The sequence below is a fragment of the Alligator mississippiensis genome, chromosome 11 (genome assembly GCF_030867095.1).
Source record: "Alligator mississippiensis isolate rAllMis1 chromosome 11, rAllMis1, whole genome shotgun sequence".
Classification (NCBI taxonomy): Eukaryota; Metazoa; Chordata; order Crocodylia; family Alligatoridae; genus Alligator; species Alligator mississippiensis.
Window position 1 is genome coordinate 47,598,323 of NC_081834.1, and position 24,563 is coordinate 47,622,885.

The following is a 24,563-nucleotide window of genomic DNA, read 5'->3' on the forward strand; positions in this document are numbered from 1 at the left end:
AACACTGTGAGATTCATTGCCACTCTGGTTTCTATTTTTCATCATCCCAACATGCATGTTCAATGGCAAGAGGAAAACAAACCAAGATATTTTGAGATGCACGATGAGCTAAATGCCTATCCTTAGAATACAGCTTCTTGGATGGAGTTGTAGGAGTGTCTCTAAAAGCACAACTAACCTTTACATTTCAAGTGTTGCTGCAACTCTTTCTTCAGGGACACATGCTCTGTCCCTCCCTGTAACACTCCTCCCCAATTCCCATATCACTTCCATAGTCACCTATTTCTGAAACAGGAGTATCTGGTTCCTAAATGCACTCTAGCGAACTTTGCACCAGTTGCAGCAATTCATTTGGTGTTGGCAGCTACCCTAAGGCTTGTGCACGAGTCCAAGAGGCTCTCACCCACTTTCTCCTGATAAAGCTAGATACCGTCAGACAACCTGGCAGAGCCAAAGAGCATGGAAGCTTTGCTGATTGATGCAGAGATAATGTCACTCGAGAGCCAGAACCTGCACAAAAATATCCAGGAAGAAAGTAAATGGGGTTGGGGCTGACAGACAGACTAGGGAAACGTGTTCAATTTTTGGCTCTGCCAGACTTCCCAGAGTCTCTGGGGATGTCATCTGGGACAGCTTTTCGGAAGTGATTTGCAATGTGACTTTAAAAAATTTAAATTGAGCCGTAACCTCTCTGTGCATTGATCCCCCTTGTATAAATTTGAGATGACCTTTAATTTCTCCTTTTATGGCCATTTTCTGTAAGCTTTACACTGTAAGCTGTGCTGTTCACACTATAAGTTTCTCAAGGTTTCTCCCTTATGTCCATCTAGCACAATGGGATCTTGATCTCAGTTGCAGCTTCCTAGCTTCTATTATGAAACAATTAACATGACAATTGACTCCTAATAACTGGCAGGCTTTTCCACTGTTGCTCCGGGGGGCTGTTGCTGATTCTCTGATCAAAAGAGCTATACCAACCTCATGTGAGGGAGCAATTGAATAGAGGAATGGTGAGTGGAGTTACCACGCTGGCTGGACCTCTTGGGAATGAAGTAAATAAATGCTTCATAGAACCCACCCCCCCACCCTCCAACACTGCACCCCCAACATTGCCTATTAGAGCTGATGCCAAAGAATGCAACTTAACCTTCTGCATTATGCAAAATAATTCTTTATTGAGGATTTTGCCAAAACCTGGAAGCTGAAAGCTGCAAATCTGGGGCTTTGCAGTGTGCAAGCAACAACAGAGCCCCCTCCTTAGAGTGAGTCAACCTCAGAGTCTCTCTTGAGAGGCCCCCAATAAAGAGGTCAAATCCAGAAATACTCTTTGTCTGGAGAAACACTTCTGCTTGCTCACTGAGAGCCTGTGCTCTAATTCCTACTTTGGGAAGCTATTTGTTAATGACAGAATCATAGAGAAGTAGGGCTTGAAGGGACTTTAGGAAGTCACATCCAGTCTAACTTCCTGCTCAAGGCAGGATCATTCCTATCTAAACTGTCCTATATAAGTGCTTAGGCTGTGTCAGTTTTCCCTCTCCAAGGGCTGCTCCTCCCCCAACATACTCAGTGCCTTCAACAGGGCTTTAAAACTTCCACTACAGCCACCAAATCAAACCTGCAATTCAGCATCATAACCTCTACTCCTCTGCTAGTGCCTTATGCTCCTTTCTCAGGAGAGTCCTGTCCTGTTCTGCTGGTGAGAATTAGATGGAAGGGGAAGGGTGTCCTGACAAAATCCTCCCAGCCCCTGAGCAAAGTCAGGCTTGGATCCCATTGGTGTGGCCCATTACTCAGCAGAAGCTACAATGGGAGGCACAGGCCCTTCTGCCTTCTCTGTTTCACATTGTCCCAGCAAGGTGACACCCTCAGTACGGCTCAATACAGGAATGTCCAACTGTTCTGTGCTGAGAGGACATGATGCATCTGGGTTCTCCAGGGCTGCTGTTCCTGAAGCAAAGGTGGGGAGTGGAGATGGTGGATCTTGGTGACCAGACACTGATGCTTCTGTCACAGGCTGGGGAGGACCAGTGGCTGCCTCAGGGTGGCTCTTGCTTTTGTGTGCAGTAACGTTGTCCTTCTTCTCAAACTTTTTGCCACAGATGTCACAGGAGAACTGGTAGAAGGAGTCAGCATCATGCTTCTTCATGTGCCAGTTCAGGGAGGCCTTCTGGCGGCAGGTGAAGCCACAGATCTCACACCTGGAGGAACAAAAGATCAGCAGGAGTGCACAGCAAGAGAAAGGCCGGACAGGAATGTCCAACGTAGGCTGTGTAGTGTGTGTAGTCTACAGAACAGCAGCACAGAGTGCAGCCATGCCAAGCACCCCAAGATGCAAAGCTCTTAAGCTATGTCTATACCACTTTTTCCTGACTTTGGGTCTGCTGCTGAGAAAAATAGGCTCTGTCCACCTGCTGATGCCTAGAGCAGCTGTGAGTGCCTCCCTTTCACACTCTTGCAGGCCACACTCTGGTTCTCAGTAGAAGATGAGATGGGCATTAGTGTAGATCCTATATATAGCGCTTCCTGTGATACTGCCACAGGGAGAAAGGAACATCAGGTCTCTACTATCTCATTTGCTTCTGGTCTTTCTCCCCAAAGAACAGTGTGAGTAATTTTAACACTGGTTGTTTTGCATTACTTTTCTCTCTCTGGCTGGATTGCAGTTATGTTGTTTATTTGGACTTGTACATGAAATTATATCACTCTAATTTCACCTTTGTCTTTAGGTAACCCCATCAAATACCCACACGTTAAATAACTAACTAATTAATATTAACAGTCTGATGAAATAGGCTACAGGAGATAAGGACACAGGCACCGCCACAGTGGGTCAGACTTTGGGTTCATCTAGTTCTGCATCCTATGACAGCGTCCAGCAACAGCTATTTCACAGGTAGACTCCCACGGTAGCTGATATGGAATAATCAGCCCTAAGTCCAGGTCTCATCCTGATCTCTCAAGATTTAGAGATCAGCAGGAACTTTTATGCATACATTTAAATTTCCCTCCCAAAATATGTTACTGTTAATATTGGAAATCCCAGACATTCTTGATATCCATCTAAATGCCCCATTGCTGTCTGGGTTATTGCTTAGTTCTTGCTATCAAAGACTTCTCATGGTAAAGAGTTTCAAAGACTAGATACATGTGGTGAGGAAAGGTACCCCCCCGCTTGTTCTTTTGTTACAAGGCAAGATACATTCCCAATCTACCTTCCCTGGACTATTCATTATTGTAGAGTGATAGGCATTTATCCCACCTCCTCTCAATCCCAATCTCTATTTCAGCTCTTGTTTGTTTTTGTCATCTATCTCTGAACTCCCTCCTCAGTTCCCATATCCAATCAATACAGAAGCAAGTATCTTGGGGGAAGCTGTATTACTGATTTATTGAAAGAGATTATAATGTTTTCCAAATGATTTTTCACCCCATTCCTGATCCACCTAAACATTTTTGCTTTTTGTGAGCACATCTCCACACTAAGAAAACCTGCAGCCCGATTTATTTCTGTCCTGCACCTTGTTCCATCCATGGGACCACTGCAAAGTGGATGTCAAATGCTACTTCACAGTGAGTATAAAGTACTTCTGGGTTTGATAAAGTAGCACTTTCATCCACATTGCACTGGAGTAAAGGACTCCAGTGGGTGCAGGGCAGCAGAATACAGTGAGGTAGGGAGATGCAGTGAAAGATGGTGTTTTGAGAACACAGACAAAAGCAGAACGCTTGTGTATCATTCTAAATCTTTTGAGCTTGTAGCTATGTTTTGAACACCACCATGCATATTCTCAAATCCATGGCACTGGAAGAAAGGGAGAAAGTTTCTAGGCCAACTTTGAGGGCACTGAAAGCCACAGGATGCCCTAAATCTGGAGAGTTTTACTTTAGCAAAGATTTATTGGGAAGGAATTCAACTTTTGTATGATGAACTGTGTCACTTATGTGCAGGTTATTATTGGAAGAACCAGATGCCCGATTGCTTATTGGAGGTTTGGTTAGGAGAAGCACCAATTTAGGATGAGTACTAGTGTGGAAGGATGGTGGAAGCCTCACTGTGTCATTGACAGCCCTAAGGACTACACTTCCCAGGTCCCACCCCATAAGATCGATCAGTAGGATCTAATTGGCTGTTTCCATCTTTAGTCTCTCAATGTTGCGATTTCTGGGGAAAGACAAAGGAAGAGACTCAAGTGTAACAGGTAGGTCCAGGTGGTGCTACTTACTGAAGGGGTTTTTCTCCTGTGTGGATGCGTCTATGGATGATCAAGTTGCTGCTGGTGCGGAAAGAGCGGGCACAGAATTCACAGATATAATCCCGTTTGTCTGCAGGAGAGAGGAGAGCAGGTTACTGGGTGCTCAAGCCCAAAGGGGTATTTTACCCAGAGAAAAATAAAGAATAAAGTAACAGGAGGTGACAGGGGACAGGGTTCCTGAGGGTGAAAAGCACAGTGCTGCCATAACAATACATATGAGGAATCTGGGGTGGTAAAAGGGCAGGGAGAGGGAAGAGCAGAGAGGGGCTATAGGTCAGAACGAGGGAGCACTGGTCTGAGAAAACCTCACCCCAGAAAGGCAGAGGACTCTGTGCTTGAGGACTGAGGTGCATTTGCAGAGCTGCATTAGGATGCAGAGGCCAGAATACCAGTGAGATGTGAGGGGGAGCTGAGGGCTGGGGCCTACAGATTGGGACGGAGAAGCACTGGCAGAATGGGTGACAGGGTGGGGTAGTCCAGAGCTGCAACAGTAAGGAACCAGTGGGTCAGGGTAGAGGAGTACTGGGGGTACTGTATATGTGGGGAGCATAGCATTGATATAGGTGGGATGTGACTTGAGGCTTCAACCCCTGGACTCAGGCAGACTCACCACTGTGCAGTTTCTCATGTTCTTTCAGGTGCTTCTTGAAGTTGAAGGACTTGCCACAGCTAGGTTCAGAACAAGTGAAGGTTTTCTGGTGCACATGTTGATATTTTTTGTGGTGCTGCCATTTGGGGGGGAGGGGGCGGGGAAAAGCAAAGGGCAGGGTTACCTAAAATCCTACATACCCCACAGGTCCATCCATAGTTTTTATCTAATCAGGTGTCCCACCACAGTGAGGATTCAGTGGGAATGATTTACTGGCATGCTGAGTTATGCTGGCACCCCCAGTACAGGAGGGAACCTGGCTGCCTCCATCACCCATCCATATGGCTCAGATTCTCCAACAGGATGGTGCAGAGTAGTCCAGCCTCCCTGGCTTATTTGACCTTTCTCCTGAGGCTGCCAGCAAAGAAGGCCCACTAGACCTTATTCCAAAGTCTAGTGCAGTCAGAGGGAACCTCTCCATTGAAGTTAGGCTGTACATGCTTTGGCTCTGCTCAGAATTGGGCTAACAACACACGGGCTCATTTCACTGAGCAACCAGTCAGTCAGGAGCAACACAGGCTTATGTGAGAACTGAGCTCCCTCACCCTGCTGTGGCTAATATGCTGGGGACTGAACCAGAGACCTGCAGAACTAAAAGCATGAGTTAATGCAATTTGATCTGAAAAGTCAAGGTTATCTTACTGGATCGATAACAGACACAAATACTTGGTAGATCAAGACTGCACGAAACATTTAATACAGATACTAACCTATGGGTTGTCTTGATACAACTGAAAGGGTAGTCAGCCTGGAAGAGTTCTTAAGCCCTGTGGCTGGGCTGATGCTAGTACCCTAAGCACAGTACATTCCATATCTCAGTGAGGACAGGATAGTGGCTATGACCAGATATTCTCCCCACCCCCTGAATTAACTAGCTTGTCTACACTACATCTGTGCTGAGTACAAAACTGTGCCATGGAGCACCGCCATTCACTCATTTCTACATAACATGCATCAGAACTTTATCAGGGCAGTTCTAAGCTATCTGCACTGGTTATGCTCCATGAAGCACACACAAGACAGACTGAGCAGGGCTCTGGGCGTCTGCTCAAGACCTTGCTAAACAGCCTATACTGCTTAAATATCGATGCTGGCACATGCTGAACAGGAATGGATTGGTAGGGCATGCTTCTCAATAGTAGTGCCACTCTGCGCAGAGAATGTAGACAGCCAATGTGTCACTTACGTTCAGGTACTGGCGGTTGGAGAAGATCTTGCCACAGCCCTCATAGTCACAGAGGAGGATCTCACGTTTGGCTGCTTTCCTGCAGAGAGAAGTGTGTGTGAAGAGCTGCTAGTGGAATGAAAGAAGCAATGTTTCCTACTTGTAGTAATGACTGCAGGATATTTAAGAGATAGGATCCCATTCAAATGCACCTGGGTTCTTAAACCCATCCTTTTTGCCCCATCTTATGGACCTTCCTTCAGGCCACTTCCAATCCATCTCCTTTTCTGCCACCCCTCCCTGGTTCTTCCCCTGCTCACCAGCTGCTTTTGTCACCTTTCCTCAGTGGCTTCTGACATCTGGCAAAAGTTCCCTTCATCTCCCTGACTTAACAGCTCTCCATCTTTTTTCAACCTCAGCTGAAAAGGCCTCTTTCCTCCTGTCTGTTCCTTTCTCTGACTTCATCTTGTTTAGCTGTATAAAGTATTTGGGAATAGGGTTTGGACAAAATACACCAGTAGTAATGTTAAAGGTGCGAATGTGTGCATGTGTTTGGGGACCTGCAATGGGCAAATGGGAGTTAGTCACCCCCCTCATGGAAGATGCCAAATCATAAGCATAGAGCAGGGGTGGGCAAAATGCAGCCTGCGGGCCACATGCGGCCCGCCAGGCCTTTCTTTCTGGCCTGCGGGGCCCCTAAAAAATTTAGAAAATTAATATTTATCTGCCCCTGGCTGCCTGTCATATGGCCTTCGATGGCTTGCCAAAACTCATTTCCACCTGAAATAATTGACTACCCCTAGCATACAGGGATGTGAGAAAAGTTTAGGAACACTACAAGAAGTGATGCTGAAGAGGCAAGAGAAACAGGAGGGAGGGGGAAAAGAATAGAACAAAGGGCCTGACAATATTTGGGAATCTGAGAGGCTGATTGGAGTGAAAAGCCCATTGCTTGAGTCACTAAAAAGCAAGTCAGGGAAAGTCCTGGAGACTGGGCGAGGGGGAGAAGTTGCTCTGTACAATGACCATATGTGGGGACTGAAAGCAGTCTGTTGATCCATTGAGAGGTCATACAGTCAAATCTTCCACGCATCACAGGAAATAGCGCAAATGCTCAGTAGAACTGGGAACAAAATGTCAAGATGCAGGGAGCATGGGTAAAAAAAAGAGCAATTGTTGGTCCAGCTGTGTTACCAGAAATGTTCTCAGGTTAGACACCCTGCTAAGTGTCAGTCCCACTGTCACAGGACTGAGTCCTCACCTGATTCTTTTGGGGCCAATCTGCGCCACGTCCTCGTCACTGCGTTGTCCCCGCTTCTTGCAACTACAACAGGAAAAAAAGACAAACAGGCTGAAAACTCTCTTCAGTAGGCTGGAATTCTCTCCTCTTTCCCAGTCAGTGCTGTATCGCTTTCTCTCCAAACTGTTTCTATCTGCCTGCATCATCCCTTTCTGTACACAAGCCCTCTCCCTCTTTATTTGCTATAACTACCTCTCACTTTGCTGGCCCCAAATGCAGAGCGTTTGCAAAATGGCAAAGGAGACTGAAGATGCTGAGCAATCCTTGGGGGCAGGATCTCAGCTCCCAGCCCCCTCCTATAGGAAGGGGTTTCAAGATCAAGTTTAATTTTGCTAAAAGGCACACAGGTGGCCTCCTCTCAAGACTCATTGTAGAAAAGCAAAGGATCCAATATTTCTTTTCCAGGAAACAACAAAAGTTTTTGAAAGAGCTCAGGAACCAGCTTAGTTGTGCCTAGCTTGCCAGAAGGAGACAAGATCAGCTCAGACACCAGAGTCAATACAATATGAAGGCTCCAATAAACTCTTCACATTGCTATAAACAAGGTCACCCGTAGACACCTTGGGAAATCCAATCTATGTAGGCAAAGTGCATCACCGACACTGAAACACCAGTGAAAGAGAATGGAGTTTCATTCCAAATACTTCCAAGCCCAGGAGCATTTAAGTCTGCTCTGATCAATTCTGGGACTGAGGACTTAAAACAATCTTTGGTCAAAAGTTCAGGGTAGTCAGTGAAATCAGTCCTGTTTTCCTTGACCTCCAAATCTTGTTGGCTGTCATATGAACAGTGTTTCTTCCCAATCACTGGAAAGGGCTCATGTCTGAAGTAACCTCACCAATGTTGGGTCTTGCTTGCTATGAATGCTGGGTGTTTCCGTGGAGTAGCTGCCTACATGTTGTAGGATAAGGGCAAACCCTGTCATTTTGATAAACATAACCATTGCAGAAAGGGTACAGAACTCAATCCAAACAGCCACTGGTTACTGGAGTAGATAATGTTTCATGTAAGCTCCTCAAAGTCACCCACAGACAACACTGAAAGTTTGCTAGATAAGACTCACTAGAAGCCTCCCTGCCCCATGACAGAGACCAAAATATCACCAGTTGTAGGAGGACAACTCAGAGCAGGTTACAAATGGTAGTGTGTCTTTGTCCTTAGTGATGGGTATTTATACATGTGCTCCAGGAGCAAGGGCAGGGAGACTTTAATTAGAGCTACTCCAAGAGCTGCTCCAATTAAAATGCCTGAAGTGTCTTGTGTAGCACTGTCTCCATGCTTGATAATGGAGGTGGGGGCATGTTAACTAAAGCTCATTCAACAAGCTTTAGTTAAACCTCCCCCATCTCCATTTTTAAGTGCAGGGATGCTGATATGTGAGACACTGGTGTCTGCTTGAGCCCGGTAATTATCACACTCTAGTAGACTCAATTAATTGAGCCTGCTCCAATGCGCTGTAAGTACAGTGTCACAGCAGCCTTGCTGCTCATGTATAGGCACCCTGTGTCTCCACACAAGTAACTGCATGAAACTCAATCTGTCTGTCATACAGAGAGTACTTCATAGTATAAGATCCTACACGTGTCTGAGATGTCAGGGAAAAAAAAACCACTATTAGAAATAGCAAACAACTGCCTAGTTGGGAGACTACACTGGAAAGCAGATACCGAAGGAGTTAAGATTGCAGTTTTTGGTACCACCCAAATTCTGACTACTCAAGAGTAAAGGACTTCCCGGCTTGCTGCCTACCTGCCTGCCTCAGAGCTGGGAGCCTGGCAACAGTGGGCACGTCTACATGAGATGCTTTACTGGGCATCAGACTAATTTACTGTGCTGTCAGATAGTCCTGTCAGATACGAGTGGCATGAGGTAAAGCAGTAATTTACTGGGCTTAAACGCACTTGTAGATGGTGATGTCAGGATTAATTTACGCTAGCTGAGCCAGAGTATATTTGGTCACATTAATTTTACATGTTGATTTACCCAGTGAAGGCACAGAGCCTGCAGACTGCCTGCTACAGAGGCATGAAGCCCTAGATTGAGGCTCTGCATCAGACTTACAGGCTTGGTGGCACCAAACTGACTAGCACCATGACTAAAAAGGACCAAGGGGTAATAATAGACCATAGTATGAACATGAGCCACCAGTACGATGCTGTAACCAGCAAGGCAAACAATACTCTGGCATGCATCAACCGATGCATCTCGAGCAAAACCAAGGAAGTGATTCTTTTGATTTACTCGGCCTTGGTGAGACCACAGCTGGAGTACTGTGTCCAGTTTTAGGTGCTGCACTTCAACAAGGACATGGAAAAGCTTGAGAGTCCAGAGAAGAGCCACCCATACGATCAGAGATTTGTAAGGTAAGCCATACAAGGAAAGGCTGAGGGACTTGGGCCTCTTCAGCCTAAAGAAGAGAAGGCTGAGAGGGGGCTTGGTAGCAGATTATCACTACATCAGGTGAAAATAGCAAAGGCTCGGTGAACAACTGTCCACCAGAGCACCTTTGGGGAAAACCAGGAGTACTGCCACAAACTCCTGGAAGACTGTTTCAGGCTTAACATTAGGAAAAACTTTTTTGCAGTTAAGAGTGTCCAGACTGTGGAATAAACTCCCTCCAGAGGTGGTGCAACCACCTACCCTGGAAATCTTCAAGAGGAGACTGGACAATCACCTTGCTGGGGTCACCTAACCCCAGTTGTCTGCCTAGTGCAGGGGGGCTGGACCCAATGATCTTGCAAGGTCCATTCCAATCTATGAATCTTGTGACCACATCCCTTGAGGAATAAACATGATACGTAATAAGAATGTAGTCAGAAAGCTTAAGATTTCCACGCAAAATGGAACTATCAGAAACTTTCAGAAGGCTGCCACCCTTGAGGACACCCCTAGATCCAAGGTGTTCTATAGACTTGTTCATAATTGCACGATAGAAATTAAAAACCCTTCAACCTTAAGTCAACACTAGATAATAAGAGAAGATTTTTTTTTTAAACTGTTGAGAGTCATCTTAAAATAAATTACTTTCCACCATAAACAATACCTAAAACTTGCAGCTGTTTACATGATCACAAACAAAAACATTTATTAAAAATACAAAGACATTAGTATACAATTTTGCAAAAAATTCTAACACACAGGATAAAATTCAGTTGTTACTATGTTGTTCTGGAGTAACAGATTTTCTGTCTGCATTATCCATCTTCCCATGTACTTTTTGTAGTCACTTTCTGCAGCTGTTCTGTTGTGGATGTCCTTCAAAAAAAAGGAACAAAAACACAGATGTTAGAAAACAGTGAATGATTTTGTGAATAAATAGGCATAAAATACCAGGTAATGCTGTCAACATCTCTCTAGCTGCTGTAATGGTAATTTGTACCACAAAAAATACTGTTACAGCTAGAGGTCAGCATGTAGCTTATTGGATCAAAACCATCATTTCCTTTAAAGGGACACCATTAACTTGAAGTTTAAAAAAAATAAAAGACTAAAGGAAGCAGATGCTTTGGCACTGCACATGCTCCTGTGCTGATCAATAAAAGGTTATTGCCTACCTTAAGTACTTCTGAAAGTTCACTAGGTGCCAAGCTGTAAGTGCATCATTAGGTACCTAGATACTTTTGTACATATGGTCCTAAATTATTATAGCTAGAGTGCTGCCAAATGCACAAAATAAAGAATCTAGAAAAAAAAGAAGACAGGAAGAAAATAATCTCTTTCAGGTTTCAGAGACTGTAGGAGCAACTTGTGCCTAAGAATCTTCTGCCTTCAAGTATGATTTTTTAAGTGGACAGTGTTCCTCTAATAATACAACTAAAACAATAGGGCAACAAAAACAGAAATGAAAATGTATAATTTACCATCATTCTCTGCTGTGCTTGGACTGGCTTCTTTAGCTCTTGTTCTCTAGTGCTAGCAAACTGTTTCAAAAACTGTGTAAAAAAATGAACAGACCTTCAATACAAAACTGAAACTACACAAAGCATCTAGAAATAAAAAGTAGAAAGCAAGTCTTGCTTGGTTCATACTTACCTTGAAATGTATTTGGGTGTATATTTTGGTGTTGCTCCTCTTTCCCCATAGCTCACACAAAAAACAAACTTTAAGAGACAGTTGAGGGTAAAAAAAAAAAAACAAACCAAAAACAACCCCCCCCCAAATATTAATAAATATTAAGTAGCTCCAAAAGGTTTCCTGTCATCATTTTAATGAAAGTGTGGAAACTATAACTCTTGTTCAGTTGCTGTGTAAGGCCCCAGTGAGCAAGGGACTTAAGCAGGTGAGCTATTCTATTGACTTCTAAGGGATTATTCATCTGCCTAAACGTGGAGAGACAGACACAGCAAAATTTAAGCATGTTGTTAAAATGGATCTTAATAATCTATCATACACTAAGGGACCATTTAATTATGGTTTCTTTTTATTCATTTCAATAAAGGTGGAACTGGGTCCAATCACCACACCCAAGCTTAACTTTGCTTCCTTGAATCTTCAGATACCAACTCAAATGCTAACGTTAGAAGCTTGTACTGAAACCGATACGCACTTTCTTATGAGTAAATCCTTAGCACTGTTCATCAAGTACATACTAATAGCTCATTTACTACACAAAATGTTTAGAAATTCACACTTACACTGCTCCAAAGTCCCAGACATCACAGCTGAAATATTTATTACAGTACAAAAGGCATGGCACAGACAAGTTGTATTCAGAGACAAATAACTTTGCCTTTTCCTAATTTATCATTCCAGAACAGCTGTTCTCAACCTTTTTAAACAAAAGCAGCACCTTGGAAAATGCCAACTCTTAGCTTCCACTTGTATTTCGAGTGTAGAAAAATAACAGAAAGGAATTCTTCTGTTGCAAACTCCTCAAGTAGACCATAACAGGTCAGAATATTTTTGACACTATGGATACCCATCTGAAATCCTGGGTTTATCTTGTGAATCATATGTAGATGTTTGTCCACCTAAAAAGTCCTAATGTTGTGCAGCATCCCATGCTACCCTTAAAAAGATGCCAGAGGACCCTTGTTAAGAATCACTCTTCTAGAATAAATACATGTATGAATGCTAGAGGGCCAGCAACACATCAGAGACCTACCTAGCCATTCTTCTCTTTATGAGGTGGGTAGGATGTCAGTACACTGTTTTGTACGGCTCAGGCAAAGTGGCCATGTTCTGGCTGACAACGAACATTACCGAAATCCTTTTGTGTCAGGAAACTTGTCACAAGTGGACGTGACTCCTATAGCAGCCTCACGCCCTCAAGTACTGGTGTGCAGAGCGTGTAGTGGTAGATTGCCATGCCAATCCTCCATCGATATTACATCATGCTGGGTCACTTGTACTTATGCCATAAATAGAGTAGCTTCTCTAGTGCTCTACCTGATGCTGGGGGTGTGTTGAAAGACCAGGGAGTTGCTACTGGTTGTACAACAGAACAGCTGTGACACTGGGAAGAAATTCAATCCTGGTATATTTTTTACATCTTATTAAGACTTTGTCTTTTTCCCCTTTCCAGACCCACACATCTTGAGCTTCCCTAGAACTATTATTCTAAATCTTTACATCCAGATTCCCACTGAAGTCAACAATGAGTCAGATCCTCACATGGTCCATACTGCAATGGCCTAGTTACTGTATCCCATAACACAAGGATCTCATGCCGCCCCTCCATTCTAAGCCACAGACAACACAATAGTTCAGTGACACCTTCCATGTGGGTCTAGGGACGGTATGTGCAGCCAAAGCCAAATCCACTCAGCAGCATCTAGATGCTATTGCCAAGAGTCAACAACTGTAGCTCTCAGGACAGCCCCAAGCACATCCTAAAGCCTCTCTTTGTCAGCCTTCAAAAACACTCTAGAGGAAATAATGCAGCCAATGCCCATTACTGCTCAAGACTGATTCAATGGGCAGACTCACAAGGACAAATATCTGATAGTCAGGCATTCCAGCCCCTTCTCCTGTCAACTCACTGAGCTTGGCTCACATGTTTCTGTTCTCCTCATCACCCTACAGGCTAAGGCTGTCCTCCTCACTTGACCCTCTCTGTCTGCCTTCCCCTCTTACCTGGATCGTGTCCCTTTCTCCTCAGTGGGGCTACAGTTGGCTGTACTTGTCTTGTTAGGTGGCTGCTCCTCCTTTCCAGGTCTCTTGCGACCTTTAGCCTGGCTTTGTCGTCTTTGTAGCTCAGAATCACTAGATGGGCAAGAAGACACAGGGTTTTTTTTCCCCTCAACACGAGAAGGGTCTATTGACAGAAGAAGCTTGGTACGGGAAATAAAGGGACAGATCCCAATGCAAATGGGATGCGAGACAAAATACCTTCTCTGAGCCAGCAGAAAATGAATAAAAGTTATTCATTAAGTGTTTGAACGACAAAAAATTCAGCATTAGGTCTGCTGGAGCAATTTTAGTTAGGCCTTCTTCCAACTCTCTCCAGGGAACAGGCCCATTATTCCCTTGTCCTTTACCTGATGCTAAACAAAGTCACACAGCAGCAGACATGAAAGGACAAGATTAGAAATCAGGATGCCTGGGTTCGGCTAAGCATTACAGCTATGAATACCTGTGTGGACAAGCTCCTTTCCCTTCTCTGCATTTGATCTGAGCCAGCAGCCTCATTAAAAAAAAAAAAAAAAGGGCCTCACTGAATCTGATCTCACTCGCACCAGCATGAATTAGAAGCATAAACTCATCATTGAGTTCATGAACAAGTAATTAAATGGAAGTATACTGTTGTAACACTGCTACACGTTAAATTAGAGCACGGCATTAAATTAGGTCAAAAAGGGTTGGCAACGATAAAGAAGGGAAAAAAGCAAGAAAAACCTGAGTTACTGGAAAAAAAAGAGGGCAGACTTCTCTGGTTTTATACTGCCCTCTTGCTTTCTGGGTTAATTGTGAAAGTAGGTTTGTAATGCTATATCAGGAAGGTTATGAATAGAACTGGGAAAGCTGCTGCTTCAGGGTGGGGTGGCTGCAGGTGGCTACAGGCTATGGACGTGGAGCTCTGCCACTGCCTGTGTGGACATGGGAGCCAGTTATGGGAGAACTCCGCTGTCAGCTGTGGAGTGAAGCCAATGGGGGTGGGGGGAAGCTGGCTGTACGAGCCACAGCTGTCCCCTGGTTCAGCCCTGGCCTTGGCTGGGACACATATCCAGAAACCTCTGATAGCAATCCTGGAGCACATAGATGCTGGGCAGGCAGCCACTGAGTCCCTTAGCCTCAATCTTGAGGCATCTCACTGCCTCCCTCCCCTCCCCAAAAATCTAGAACACTGCTGCTGCCATGGGTGAGGGACAGACGAAGGAGAAAAGCGGGGCTGGAAGGGACCTCCCTGCTCACCAGGCCTCTAGTGGCAAGTCACAATTGTGCGGGGCGTGGGGGGCCAGTCAGGTTTCTAGACTAAAGATGCGAGTGCTTCAGACTCCAAGCTAGCACTAATTGAATCAACATCTGCGCGGCTCAAAGTACAATGTGTAATAAAGCCCACAGATAGGATTAGAAGTGGCTAGGCTCTATTCTAGCCTGACATCCCTTTCCTTTCCAACACAACCTATGCACAGATTCTACAGACTATACTTATCACCATTATTTACCTGTCTAATGAGGGGTGATAATTCTCATCTCGCAAATCATCTGTGTACGCGAGGTCATCCTCCTCAGTGAAGTCCTCATCGTCATCCTCTTCTTCCTCCTCCTGTGCATCAGAAGCCTGCTCTGGCTTCTCTTCCAATGCTGATGGGCTGCAAGAATTCAGCATGAGAGAAGAAGTTAAATAAGGCACATGTCCCTCATCTGCACTTCTTGAGAAGTGATCTTTGTGGTTACTGATCCCACTGCCTCCCCTAGCAGCCAGCTGTCCACCTCATCTATATGTCCCTGGGGGTTGTTGGCTGCTTTCTCCTGAGGCTGCTTGCAAAGGGGCTGATAAGCATGAACAGCAGTGAAAGACGTTTGTTGTGCTACGGCAGGACTGAATCCACCACCTTCCTTCACACAGGGCACAATCTGATGGGAGTGACTGAGTGTCACTGCAAGCTTAGGGATGAGACAGTGCTACTCCCTACCCTGAAAACTTGCGCAGGGAATTGGTAAGTGTCAGGGATGAAGGATCAAATGAGGGTAAGAGCCAACACTCACCTCTCTGACCCTGCTGCATCAGTGCCAATCTCTGCCTCTTTCTGAGGAGCTGCAATGACAAGAAAACAAGCTGCAACTGATGGAGGCAGGACACAGAACCATTTGGCTGCAATTTACACAGAAGGTTGGGGTAGTGATGAAATAACCACAACCCTGAGGGAGAAGGACAAGTCAGGATTTGGGGGGAGAAAAGTCAGGGTGAGTGATTCCAGAGTTCCAGACTGAATTTAAGTTCTTCTGCTTTAGGGCACAAAGCCAACACTAACTGACCAGGTGGAAGAGACTAGAAAGAAGTTATGGGTAAGTTGTTCTTACTAACTGTTTCATAGGAAGGACAAAAACTTTCTAAAGTGGACAGTATTAATAGCCAACGCATGAAAAAGAGCTTGAGAGACCCTGGCCTGGCAATTTCTGTAGTTTAGCAGCATAAATGCTTTTACTTAGCTAAATGGCAGTTTGGATCTAAAAAGTCCTATTCAGGGTTTGGGTCTTAGCCACTCATCAGACCTGCCTTCCCCTCGCCATGACTAGCAGGAGTAGCAGACATCAGATGGAGTGTTTTCACTAAGACCACATCCTCACAAAAAGAATCACTAACTTGGGGGACCCAATCGCTTACAATACTGCTTACAAGTCTTGGTACCCACTCACCTGTCCAAATCTGAGCTAATGTCTTGGATGGTTGTGGCTTTAATGTCCTGTCTTTGCTCCCATACCACAGTGAAGACCCTATACAGTCCAAGGCTTTAGCTAGGTTACAGGGTAGATGAGTAATTTTGACTATTTACTGAGATGGAGACATCCGAGCCAGGAACATCTGGGGGAGATGGAAATCGGTCATCTCACCTGAAGCAGGGGAGGGGGTGGCCTGCTTCCCAGGGTGGGAGCAAGTGTAAGGATTATATGGTCTTATTTGAAGAATAAGCAGTCATAATTACAGCTCCCCTTTGTCACTGCAGATCACAATAAGGTTCAAGTGGACCAGGGCCAAGATTATTACTGTGGTACAGAAGAGGGGATGGGGTAGGGCTGAAAAAAAGCTCTGAATTCGTTTTTCCAACAGGTGAAAGTCAGCTGGCCCACACTCTAGACTGACTGAGGATTTGGATTAGTATCAGAGCAACACCCATGGTAAAAAAAAAAAAAAAAAAGGGACAGCAGAAATAGAATCCTACATTCCAGTGGGACAGAGGCCAGCTCATTCTCCCCTTTGCACCCACTTTCAATCCCAAGCTTGCAAAGGGAGGCAGGGAATAGGAACAAGGATGCAGCTCAGTCCCTCACCTACACTGGAGTCACTGCTTCCTTTTCCTGGTTCTTTGTTCTGCTCTACTGCAGGTGGGCAATGAAGCTGCCATTCATAGAATCATAGAAAATTAGGGTTGGAAGGGACCTCAGGAAGTCATCTAGTCCAACCACCTGCTCAAACTGGGACCATCCCCAACTAGATCATCCCAGGCAAGGCTTTGTCTAACTGGGTCTTAAAAACCTCCGAGGATGGAGATGACACAACCTCTCTGGGTAACCTGTGTTTTATCACCCTCCTAACGAGAAAGTGTTTCGTAATAGATAACCTAAATTTCCCCTGCTGCCCCTTGAGACCACTGCTCCTTGTTTTGTCATCTGCCACCACTGAGAATAGTACAGCTCCAACCTCTTTGGAACCACCCTTCAGGTAGTTGAAGGCTCCTATTAAATCCCCTTTCAGTCTTCTCTTTTCCACACAAAATAAGCCCAGTTCCCTCAGAAGTCATGTGCCTTAGCTCCCTAACCATTTTTGTTGTCCTCCACTAGACTACCTCCAATTTGTCCACATCCTTTCTGCAGTGGGGGGCCCAAAACTGGACACAGTACTCCAGATGTGGCCTTACCAATACCAAATAGAGGGAATAATCACTTCCCTTGATCTGCTAGCAACGCTCCTACTAATGCAGCCCAGTATATCATTAGCTTTCTTTGCAACAAGGGCACACTGCTGGCTCATATTTAGCTTACTGTCCACAGTAACCCCCCCCAGGTCCTTTTCTGCAGAGCTACTGCATAGTCAGTCAGTCCCCAGCTTGTAGCAGTGCATGGGATTGTTCCATCCTAAGTGCAGGACTTTGCACTTCTCCTTATGGACCCTCATGAGATTTCTTTTGGTTCAATCCTCCAATTTGTCAAGGTTTCACTGAATCCTAGCCCTACCCTCCAGTGCATCTACTACTCCCCCCAGCTTGGTATCACCTGAAAACTTAATGAGGGTGCACTCTGTGACATCTTCCAGGTCATTGATGAAGACATTAGACAATACTGGCCCAAGGACTGACCCCTGAGGCACTCCACTTGATACCACTTGCCAACTAGACATTGAGCCATTGACCACTACACTGAGACCCATGATCCAGCAGATTTCTATCCACCTAACAGTCTGTTCATCCTACCTGTACTTCCTTAGCTGGCCTGCAGGAATGTTGTGGGAGACCATATCAAAATCCTTGCTGAAGTCAAGTTACACCACATCCACTGATTTCTCTAAATCCACAGAACCAGTCATCTTGTCATAGAAGGCAATCAGGTTGGTCAGGCATGACTTGCCCTCAGTGAATCCATGCCAACTGTTCCTAATCACCCTTTCCTCCAAGTGCTTAAAAATAGATTCTTTGAAGACCGAAGGATGACTGGTCTGTAGTTCCCTGGATCCTCTTTCTTACCTTTCTTAAAGATGGGGATTTTGCCATTTTGTATTTGCCCTTTTCCAACCGTCCAGGACCCCTCATATCACCATGAGTTTTCAAATATGATGGCCAGCAGCTCTGCAAATCAGGCAACTCTCTCAGCACCCTCAGGTGCATCCTATGTGGCTGCATAGACTTGTACACATCCAGTTTTTCTGAATAGTCCCTAACCTGTTCTTTCACCACAGTTGGCTGCTAACTTCCTCCCCAAACTGTACAACAGATGCAGTAGTCTAGGAGCTGACCTTACTTGTGAACACTGAGGTGAACAAGGCATTGAGCACTGCAGCCTTTTCTGCATCCTCTGTCACAAGGTTGCCTCCCCCATTTAGTAGAGGATGCACACTTTCCCTGATCCTCCTCTTGTTGACATACTTGTAGAAACCCTTCTTGTTACCTTTCACATCCCTTGCTAGCTGCAACTCCAATTGTGCTTTGGCCTTCCTGACTTCATCCTTGCATTACTAAGCAATACTCTTATACTCCACCCTTGCTGTTTGTCCAAGTTTCCACTTATAAGCTTCCTTTTTGTGTTTTAGCTTACTGAAAAGTTCCCAGCTAAGCCCAGATGGTCTTCTGCCACGCTTGGTAGTCTGTCTGCACACTGGGATGGTTCCTTCCTGACCTGATTGGTTTCTTTAAAGAACAGCTAACTCTCCTGGACTCCTCTCCCCCTCAGACTGGTCTCCCAGGGGATTCTGCCCATCAGTTCCATCAGCAAGTCAGTCTACTGTTCTGAAGTCCAGGGTCCATACCCTGCTGTTCTCCTTTCTTTCCCTTCCTAAGGATCCTAAACTAAATCATCTTGTGGTGGCTGCTGCCCAAGTTGCCATCCACTACTGCATTCCTCTCCAATTCTGTTTGTGAGCACCAGGTCAAGAAGAGCATGGCCCCTAGTTGGCTTCTCCAGCACTTGCACTAGGAAATTGTCCCAACACTCTCCAAAAACTTCCTAGATTGCCTGCACACTACTGTATTCTCTTCCCAGCAGAAGTCAGGGTGACTGAAGTCCCCCATGAGAACCAGGACCTGTGACTGGGAAACTTCTGCTGCTGTTTGAAGAAAACCTCATCCACCACTTCCTCCTGGTCTGGTAGCCTACAGCACACACCCTAACCCAGAGACTTTCAAACAGGCTTGTCTCCAGTTTTATACTGGAGATCTGAGCAACCACAGAGCTCTTTTACATAAAACACAACTCCTCCTGCCAAGATGCTTTTCCCTCTTGTCAAGTGGATCCTGTCTCTTCCTAGCAATCCTTCTCCTTGGCACAACATCGTGTGGTTAAAGCCAAAGCCCTGCTGATGACATCATTTGTGTAGCCATGTATTGATCTGCAAGATGCATCCACTCCTGCCCAGCCCCTTCCCCTTGACCAGAAGCATCAAGGAGAACATTACCTGAGCCCCCGTCCCCTTCACCCTTGCACTCAGAACCCTGCAGTCCCTTTTGATCTGCTCAGGGTCTCCCCTGGTGGTATCACCGGTACCCACATAGATGAGCAGCATGGGGTAGCAGTGAGAGGGCAGGATGAGTCTCGGTAATCCTTCTGTGACATCTTGGATCTGGGCAAGCAGATCTCCCAGGATGACAGGTCAGGCAGGCAGATGAATGCCTCTTTCCTCACCATGAAAAGGGAATCTCCCTCACACTTCCCCCCCATCACTTCTTGGTGGCAGGGATCTTGATCCTTCCAACCTTGGGGAAGCGTGTCCTGTCCTCCTCCACCAGTGGAAAGCACACCTCCTCCTCTGTTGCTACGGCTCCATACCTGTTCTCTAAGCAAACTGCTGCAGGTGGAGATGAACATCTTTGCTTGCTGCCAGAGGTCCCAAGCTTCAACGCTCCTGGGAGTCCATGTCCTCTCCCTTCTCTAGGGTTGCCTTTGGCAGCCCTTCCTTCACAGACTAAGAGGTCTCCTCCGGCACTGAATCAATAAAGTCCTCATGACAGAGGATACTTCAGAGCCTTGCCACCTCCTCCTGTAGCTCTTTTGTCTGCTCCTTGAGGGACACCACAAGAAGGCACCGCTCACATCGCAGGCACTCTCCTATCTGGATGTCACTGGAAGGAATCTGCAAGCTGCAGTCTCCACAGCACCAAACCAGGAAATGGGCGGAAGCCTCACCAGTGAGTGGTTCTACCTGGACAGACACTTTACAGATGGATGCAGAGGCACTGACAGTGGCTCTGGCATTACAGTGTTCTCTAGCTATTTCTCTGGGCCTCTAAATCTATCACCTCTCTTGTTGCCCTTCTTCCGAATAGACTTTCCCTACTCAACCCACCTGTAAGCTACCCTGTTTACTGCTCCTTGGCCCCTGAAAGGTTCCTTTTTCCCTGCTTCCTCTCACCAAGCTTAAAGGCTTCCCTTCAAAGAAGGGGGCAGCAAACTGACCTATAAACTACTTCCCTGTCTGCTGGTTGCTCAGGGAATCTCCTTTTATACCTCGCTGGGCTTGGACTGGCTCCGCCCCCTCATTAGGGCTCTTGTCAGAAACACCAAGCAATCATCCAGTACTCATCACTCAGCTGGCAGAACTCGCACCTGTTCAGAGCACACACCCAAAACACACCCAGTAAACATTTAGCAAGCCAAACACACAGGCAGCCCTGGTTCACTTACCTTCCCAGAGGAGGATCTGGTGCCTGGTGCCTCGCTTCTCTTCCTCTTCCCTTTCTTCCTCCTGCTCACAGAGAACTGCTTGCAAACTGCTTCCCTGCCTGCTGCTCCTGGTTGCTCGCTCCTTGGTCACTCGGGGAGTCTCCATTCTCTCTGCCTTGGCTCCATCCCTGGTGGGGCTTGGCTCTTCCTCATGTGCTGTCCCAGAGGAGTCTTGAGCAAGTGCTGCCCTGCGGAGTGAGCGCCTGTGGCCAGCAATGGGAGAAGGTGGGGGGCTGGGCCCTGAGCTTCCACTTCTCTCCTCTCTGTGCTGGGAGTTGGCTTTCTGGGGCTGCTGACCACCTTCTGCTGGTGTGCAGACCTCCTTGTCCAATGGAGGGGGACCCCAAGAGAAAGTATGTCCAGCTACACACTCCCACACCAGGTTCCTTGGTGTCTCCTTGAGGCCAGGGGAGGCAGGCTTCACATCTGGGATAAAGCGGCACTCCTGACTGTGATCATGGGACAGGACGACCAGGCGCTGAAGGGCATCTGCATGCAGCAGGCTGTGCTCAGACTCATCCTGCCCTGAGGGGAAGAGAAGGAAAAAGAAAACATGTGGGAGACAGGTAGTCCCTACCTCCTTAATGCCGAATACTTCCAGGAATTGCTGCACCACCTTGCAATGTAACTCAGCACTTCTGGAGACAACAGCTGCATCTCCTCGACACCCTCCACACAGGTTGCAGAACAGTCAACCCTCCACAATTCTTTAGTTTTGACAAACCAGCCCCTAAAAAGGGACTGGGGGACTTCTGATGTCAAAACTATATGGCACTTCCTGCCAGGAGAGGCATGTGTGCAGAATCAGAGAGCCCATGGGGAACAGGTGGCACCTACCTGCACTCAGCGCACAGCCCTGAGAACTGTATCTGCAAAAAAAAGCAAAAGAATGGTCAGAACCAAGTGAGAAACTGAGTGGACAGACTGGGGCTGGGAAGCGGGTAGGTGACTGAGCTGGTCCACCTTGGAGAAAGTTGGGGTCGGGGGAGGGCAAATGCTCCATGTGCTGGTGCTCCTACTGGCGCTTCGAAACTTCTCAGGTACCTGACTAGATCTTCCTTCTATATACACTCAAGGTCAAACCAAGTGCAGGGAGGGCAGGGGAGCAGCTTTCAATGATCATATACTAATCTAACAAATTCCCTAACATTGCAGCAGCAAAGCACTGGCAGCACCCTTCTCTCCCCTTCTTCTTTCTTAGGTATGTGATAGACTTTTCACATTGGTTGAGTGCGGTGTGTAACAGAGGTCAGAATGGATGATCTTGTGCAGCCTTTGAATGCTAGTTGCTTGGGAATATAGGAGACTGAACTCAATGACCTGGGAAGCCCCAGCCTCTAGTCTTATATTCCATGACCCACTCCACAGTCCCTGTCAAGACTTTCTTACCTAATACTGGGCTGAAACAAAGGCCACCGATCAAGAATGGCTACCAGTGAGAAAAACTGGGAAGGGGTCATATATGGGCAAAAGAAAGCCAATGAGAAGAACAAGGAAGAATGTGCGGGGAGGGGGACTGTCAGGGCAAACAGGAGTGACAAGACAAGGCCTATATGGTAACGTACGTACATGGGTGGGCTGTGATGGAAATAAGCCTATCCTATTACCATCCCACAGACCCCATCAGGATGCTTCTCCTTTTCTCCTGCCTCCCTTCCCATTCAACAGGTTTCCTTTCCCCATTTCACCATCTCCCTTGGGCCCAATCTCCATGTCCAGGACTCTCTAGCAATACTCACATCTCTCCTTTTTTCCAACCTCCAATCCTTACCTGTCGAGAAGGTACTTGGCTAGCTGGGAATGCAAAGAGAAACCCAGCTGCTCCTTGAGCCGGCACCACTGCTCCAAGTGGCCCCCAATACGGATGCGACATTTGCTACGTCGAGCATCCAACTCCTTGCGCTTCTGTTTGCGGACACACTCAGGAACCCGCTGGCGTCCCTGGCGCCCCTGCTCCATCCTCCTGCCAAGGAGTCCAAAGCTACCTGGCGGTGGGGAGAGGAAAAAAAACCCCACACACACAGCAAGTGAGAGGGGAGAAATTGGGCTATGAAGCTATGAGTGAAAACAGGAAGAGAGAGGGCAGGGCAGGGGGAGAACAGATAGAAGTGAACAGAGATCATCGCCCAGGGAAGGGCTGCGAGTGGATGCGGGGAGTGGAAAGAGGCCTTCCCAGGAAATTCCCACAGGCCTTTTTCCTCTCCCAGAGCGGGAAGCGAATTTGCAGTTCTCCAAATCAGCCGCATTTGAGCAACGCGCCGCCTCTCCCTGCGCTCGCACAGAACAGTGAGCACCGCCTCCGCTCAGCCCTGCCCCCCTCCCGGGGCGCACCCGCACCCCAGGACCAAACTCTGCCAGTCTCTCCAGCTCCCGAAAGGGCCGGCAACTGCACACATCCCGGTACTGGCTGCTACCTCCCGTGTTTGCCCAGTGGCCATTGCCAACTTTGTACCTGGGCATCCTGGCGAGAGCCCAGGGTTTCTTGTCCTCCCCACTGGGCCAAGACCCCCGTCTGGCTCCGCGCCCATTCCCAGCCGCCCCCGGCCTTCGCTGGGTGCAGGCTACAAGCCAGGCTCCCGCAAGCTGGGCAAGTCGGGTGCTGCCCCTGCGGGCGCCTCAGCCCAGCCCAGCCCTCCCCAGCAGCGCGTGGGGGTCCCTCAGCCAACACACACCCAAGGGGGCCCTGGACCAGCCCACACCTGCCCCCTCACCCCTCCACCCAACAGCCCCGCCCCCAACGCTCTATCTCAGCCCCCAAATCCCATTAAGCCCCTCCCTGTGCCCCAAAGGCCCCGCCCCAATGCCCCTCCCCACTTTTTAGCCCCGCCCCAGCCCCCTGCCCACGGTATGGCCCCGCCCCCAGCCATAGCCCCGCCCCTAACGAGCGGCGACGCTTCCCCACCGCCGGGCCCCCGTGCCTCTGACCCGCTCGGGCTCCCCGGCTTTGCCCGACGCCTTAAAGCGGGGCCGGCCGAGGCGGCCCCGCGGTCAGGGCCCCGCGCGGCCCAGCCCGACCCCCGGAGCCCCGGCCTGGCCCCTGCCCGGGGGCCCCACCCGCGCCGTGTCCCCTTTAAGAGAGGACCCCCGCCCCTCCCCACGCTCACACCGCCGAGCTCGGGACAAGATGGCGTCACACCTCGGGCGCGCGGGACAGGCGCATGCGCGGCGCCCCCATTCTCCTGCCACAGCGAGGCGGGGTCTCCGCGCCTCATGGGCAGTGGAGTCCGGCGCGCAGGGCATGACGGGATTTATAGTCCCACCCTCCCAGCCCCGCTGGGGGGGTTCTACTGGTGCATCATGGGAGCTGTAGTTCTGCGCCTAGGGATAGGCAGCCCTGTCCTTGCCTCCCCCAGGTGCACGATGGGAGCTAGGCTTCCCTACCTCTGTCTCTGTGGGCAGGGGTCTGTGCCACAGCTTGTGTCTGGGGGCTGCACCCTCCCCAGCCCCAGCCTGTGCTGCCTGTGCCCCTCCAGCGCCCGTGGCCCGACCTGTCCCCAGGTGCAGGCTCAGGCTGCCTGCCACCCTGTGTGCTGACATGCAGACTGCAGACATGCGGGCCAGGCAGTGAGCTGGAAGGACTGCACATCCCCACCTCGCCTCATCTGCTCTGCTTCCTCCTTCCTGACCTGTGCATCTTGCTTCTTCTGATGTCCTGCTTCTGCT

At 47.7% G+C, this 24,563-nt stretch overlaps 1 protein-coding gene across 3 annotated transcripts; it reads right to left on the reverse strand.

The window, feature by feature from the left end:
- Positions 1 to 1,155: 1,155 nt before the first annotated feature.
- On the reverse strand, positions 1,156 to 24,121 carry LOC102566551 (zinc finger protein 692). 3 transcript variants are annotated; one of them, XM_059714960.1, is made up of 12 exons: positions 24,037 to 24,121; positions 22,672 to 22,885; positions 21,738 to 21,769; positions 20,862 to 21,425; positions 15,519 to 15,567; positions 14,975 to 15,121; positions 13,443 to 13,571; positions 7,329 to 7,391; positions 6,089 to 6,167; positions 4,864 to 4,978; positions 4,224 to 4,323; positions 1,156 to 2,198 (listed from the first exon to the last, which is right to left on the reverse strand). In XM_059714960.1, exons 1-12 carry the CDS (start codon positions 24,110 to 24,112, stop codon positions 1,787 to 1,789), a joined length of 1,980 nt encoding a protein of 659 aa, XP_059570943.1. In that variant the 5' UTR covers positions 24,113 to 24,121; the 3' UTR covers positions 1,156 to 1,786. The 3 variants fall into 3 exon arrangements, with proteins under 3 accessions (XP_059570943.1, XP_059570944.1, XP_014461649.1); XM_059714961.1 differs by lacking the exon at positions 24,037 to 24,121 and adding an exon at positions 24,005 to 24,035; XM_014606163.3 differs by lacking the exon at positions 24,037 to 24,121 and adding an exon at positions 23,353 to 23,595.
- Positions 24,122 to 24,563: the final 442 nt, after the last annotated feature.

Excerpts from the sequence above, each read along its gene's own strand:
- LOC102566551 (XM_059714960.1), bottom strand. The coding sequence starts at position 24,112 with ATGAGGCGCGGAGACCCCGCCTCGCTGTGGCAGGAGAATGGGGGCGCC. Across the intron at positions 15,122-15,518 it reads GATGCAGCAGGGTCAGAGAG|CCCATCAGCATTGGAAGAGA; the intron begins GTGAGTGTTGGC and ends GAATTCTTGCAG. Across the intron at positions 13,572-14,974 it reads TATCACCCCTCATTAGACAG|TGATTCTGAGCTACAAAGAC; the intron begins GTAAATAATGGT and ends TTGCCCATCTAG.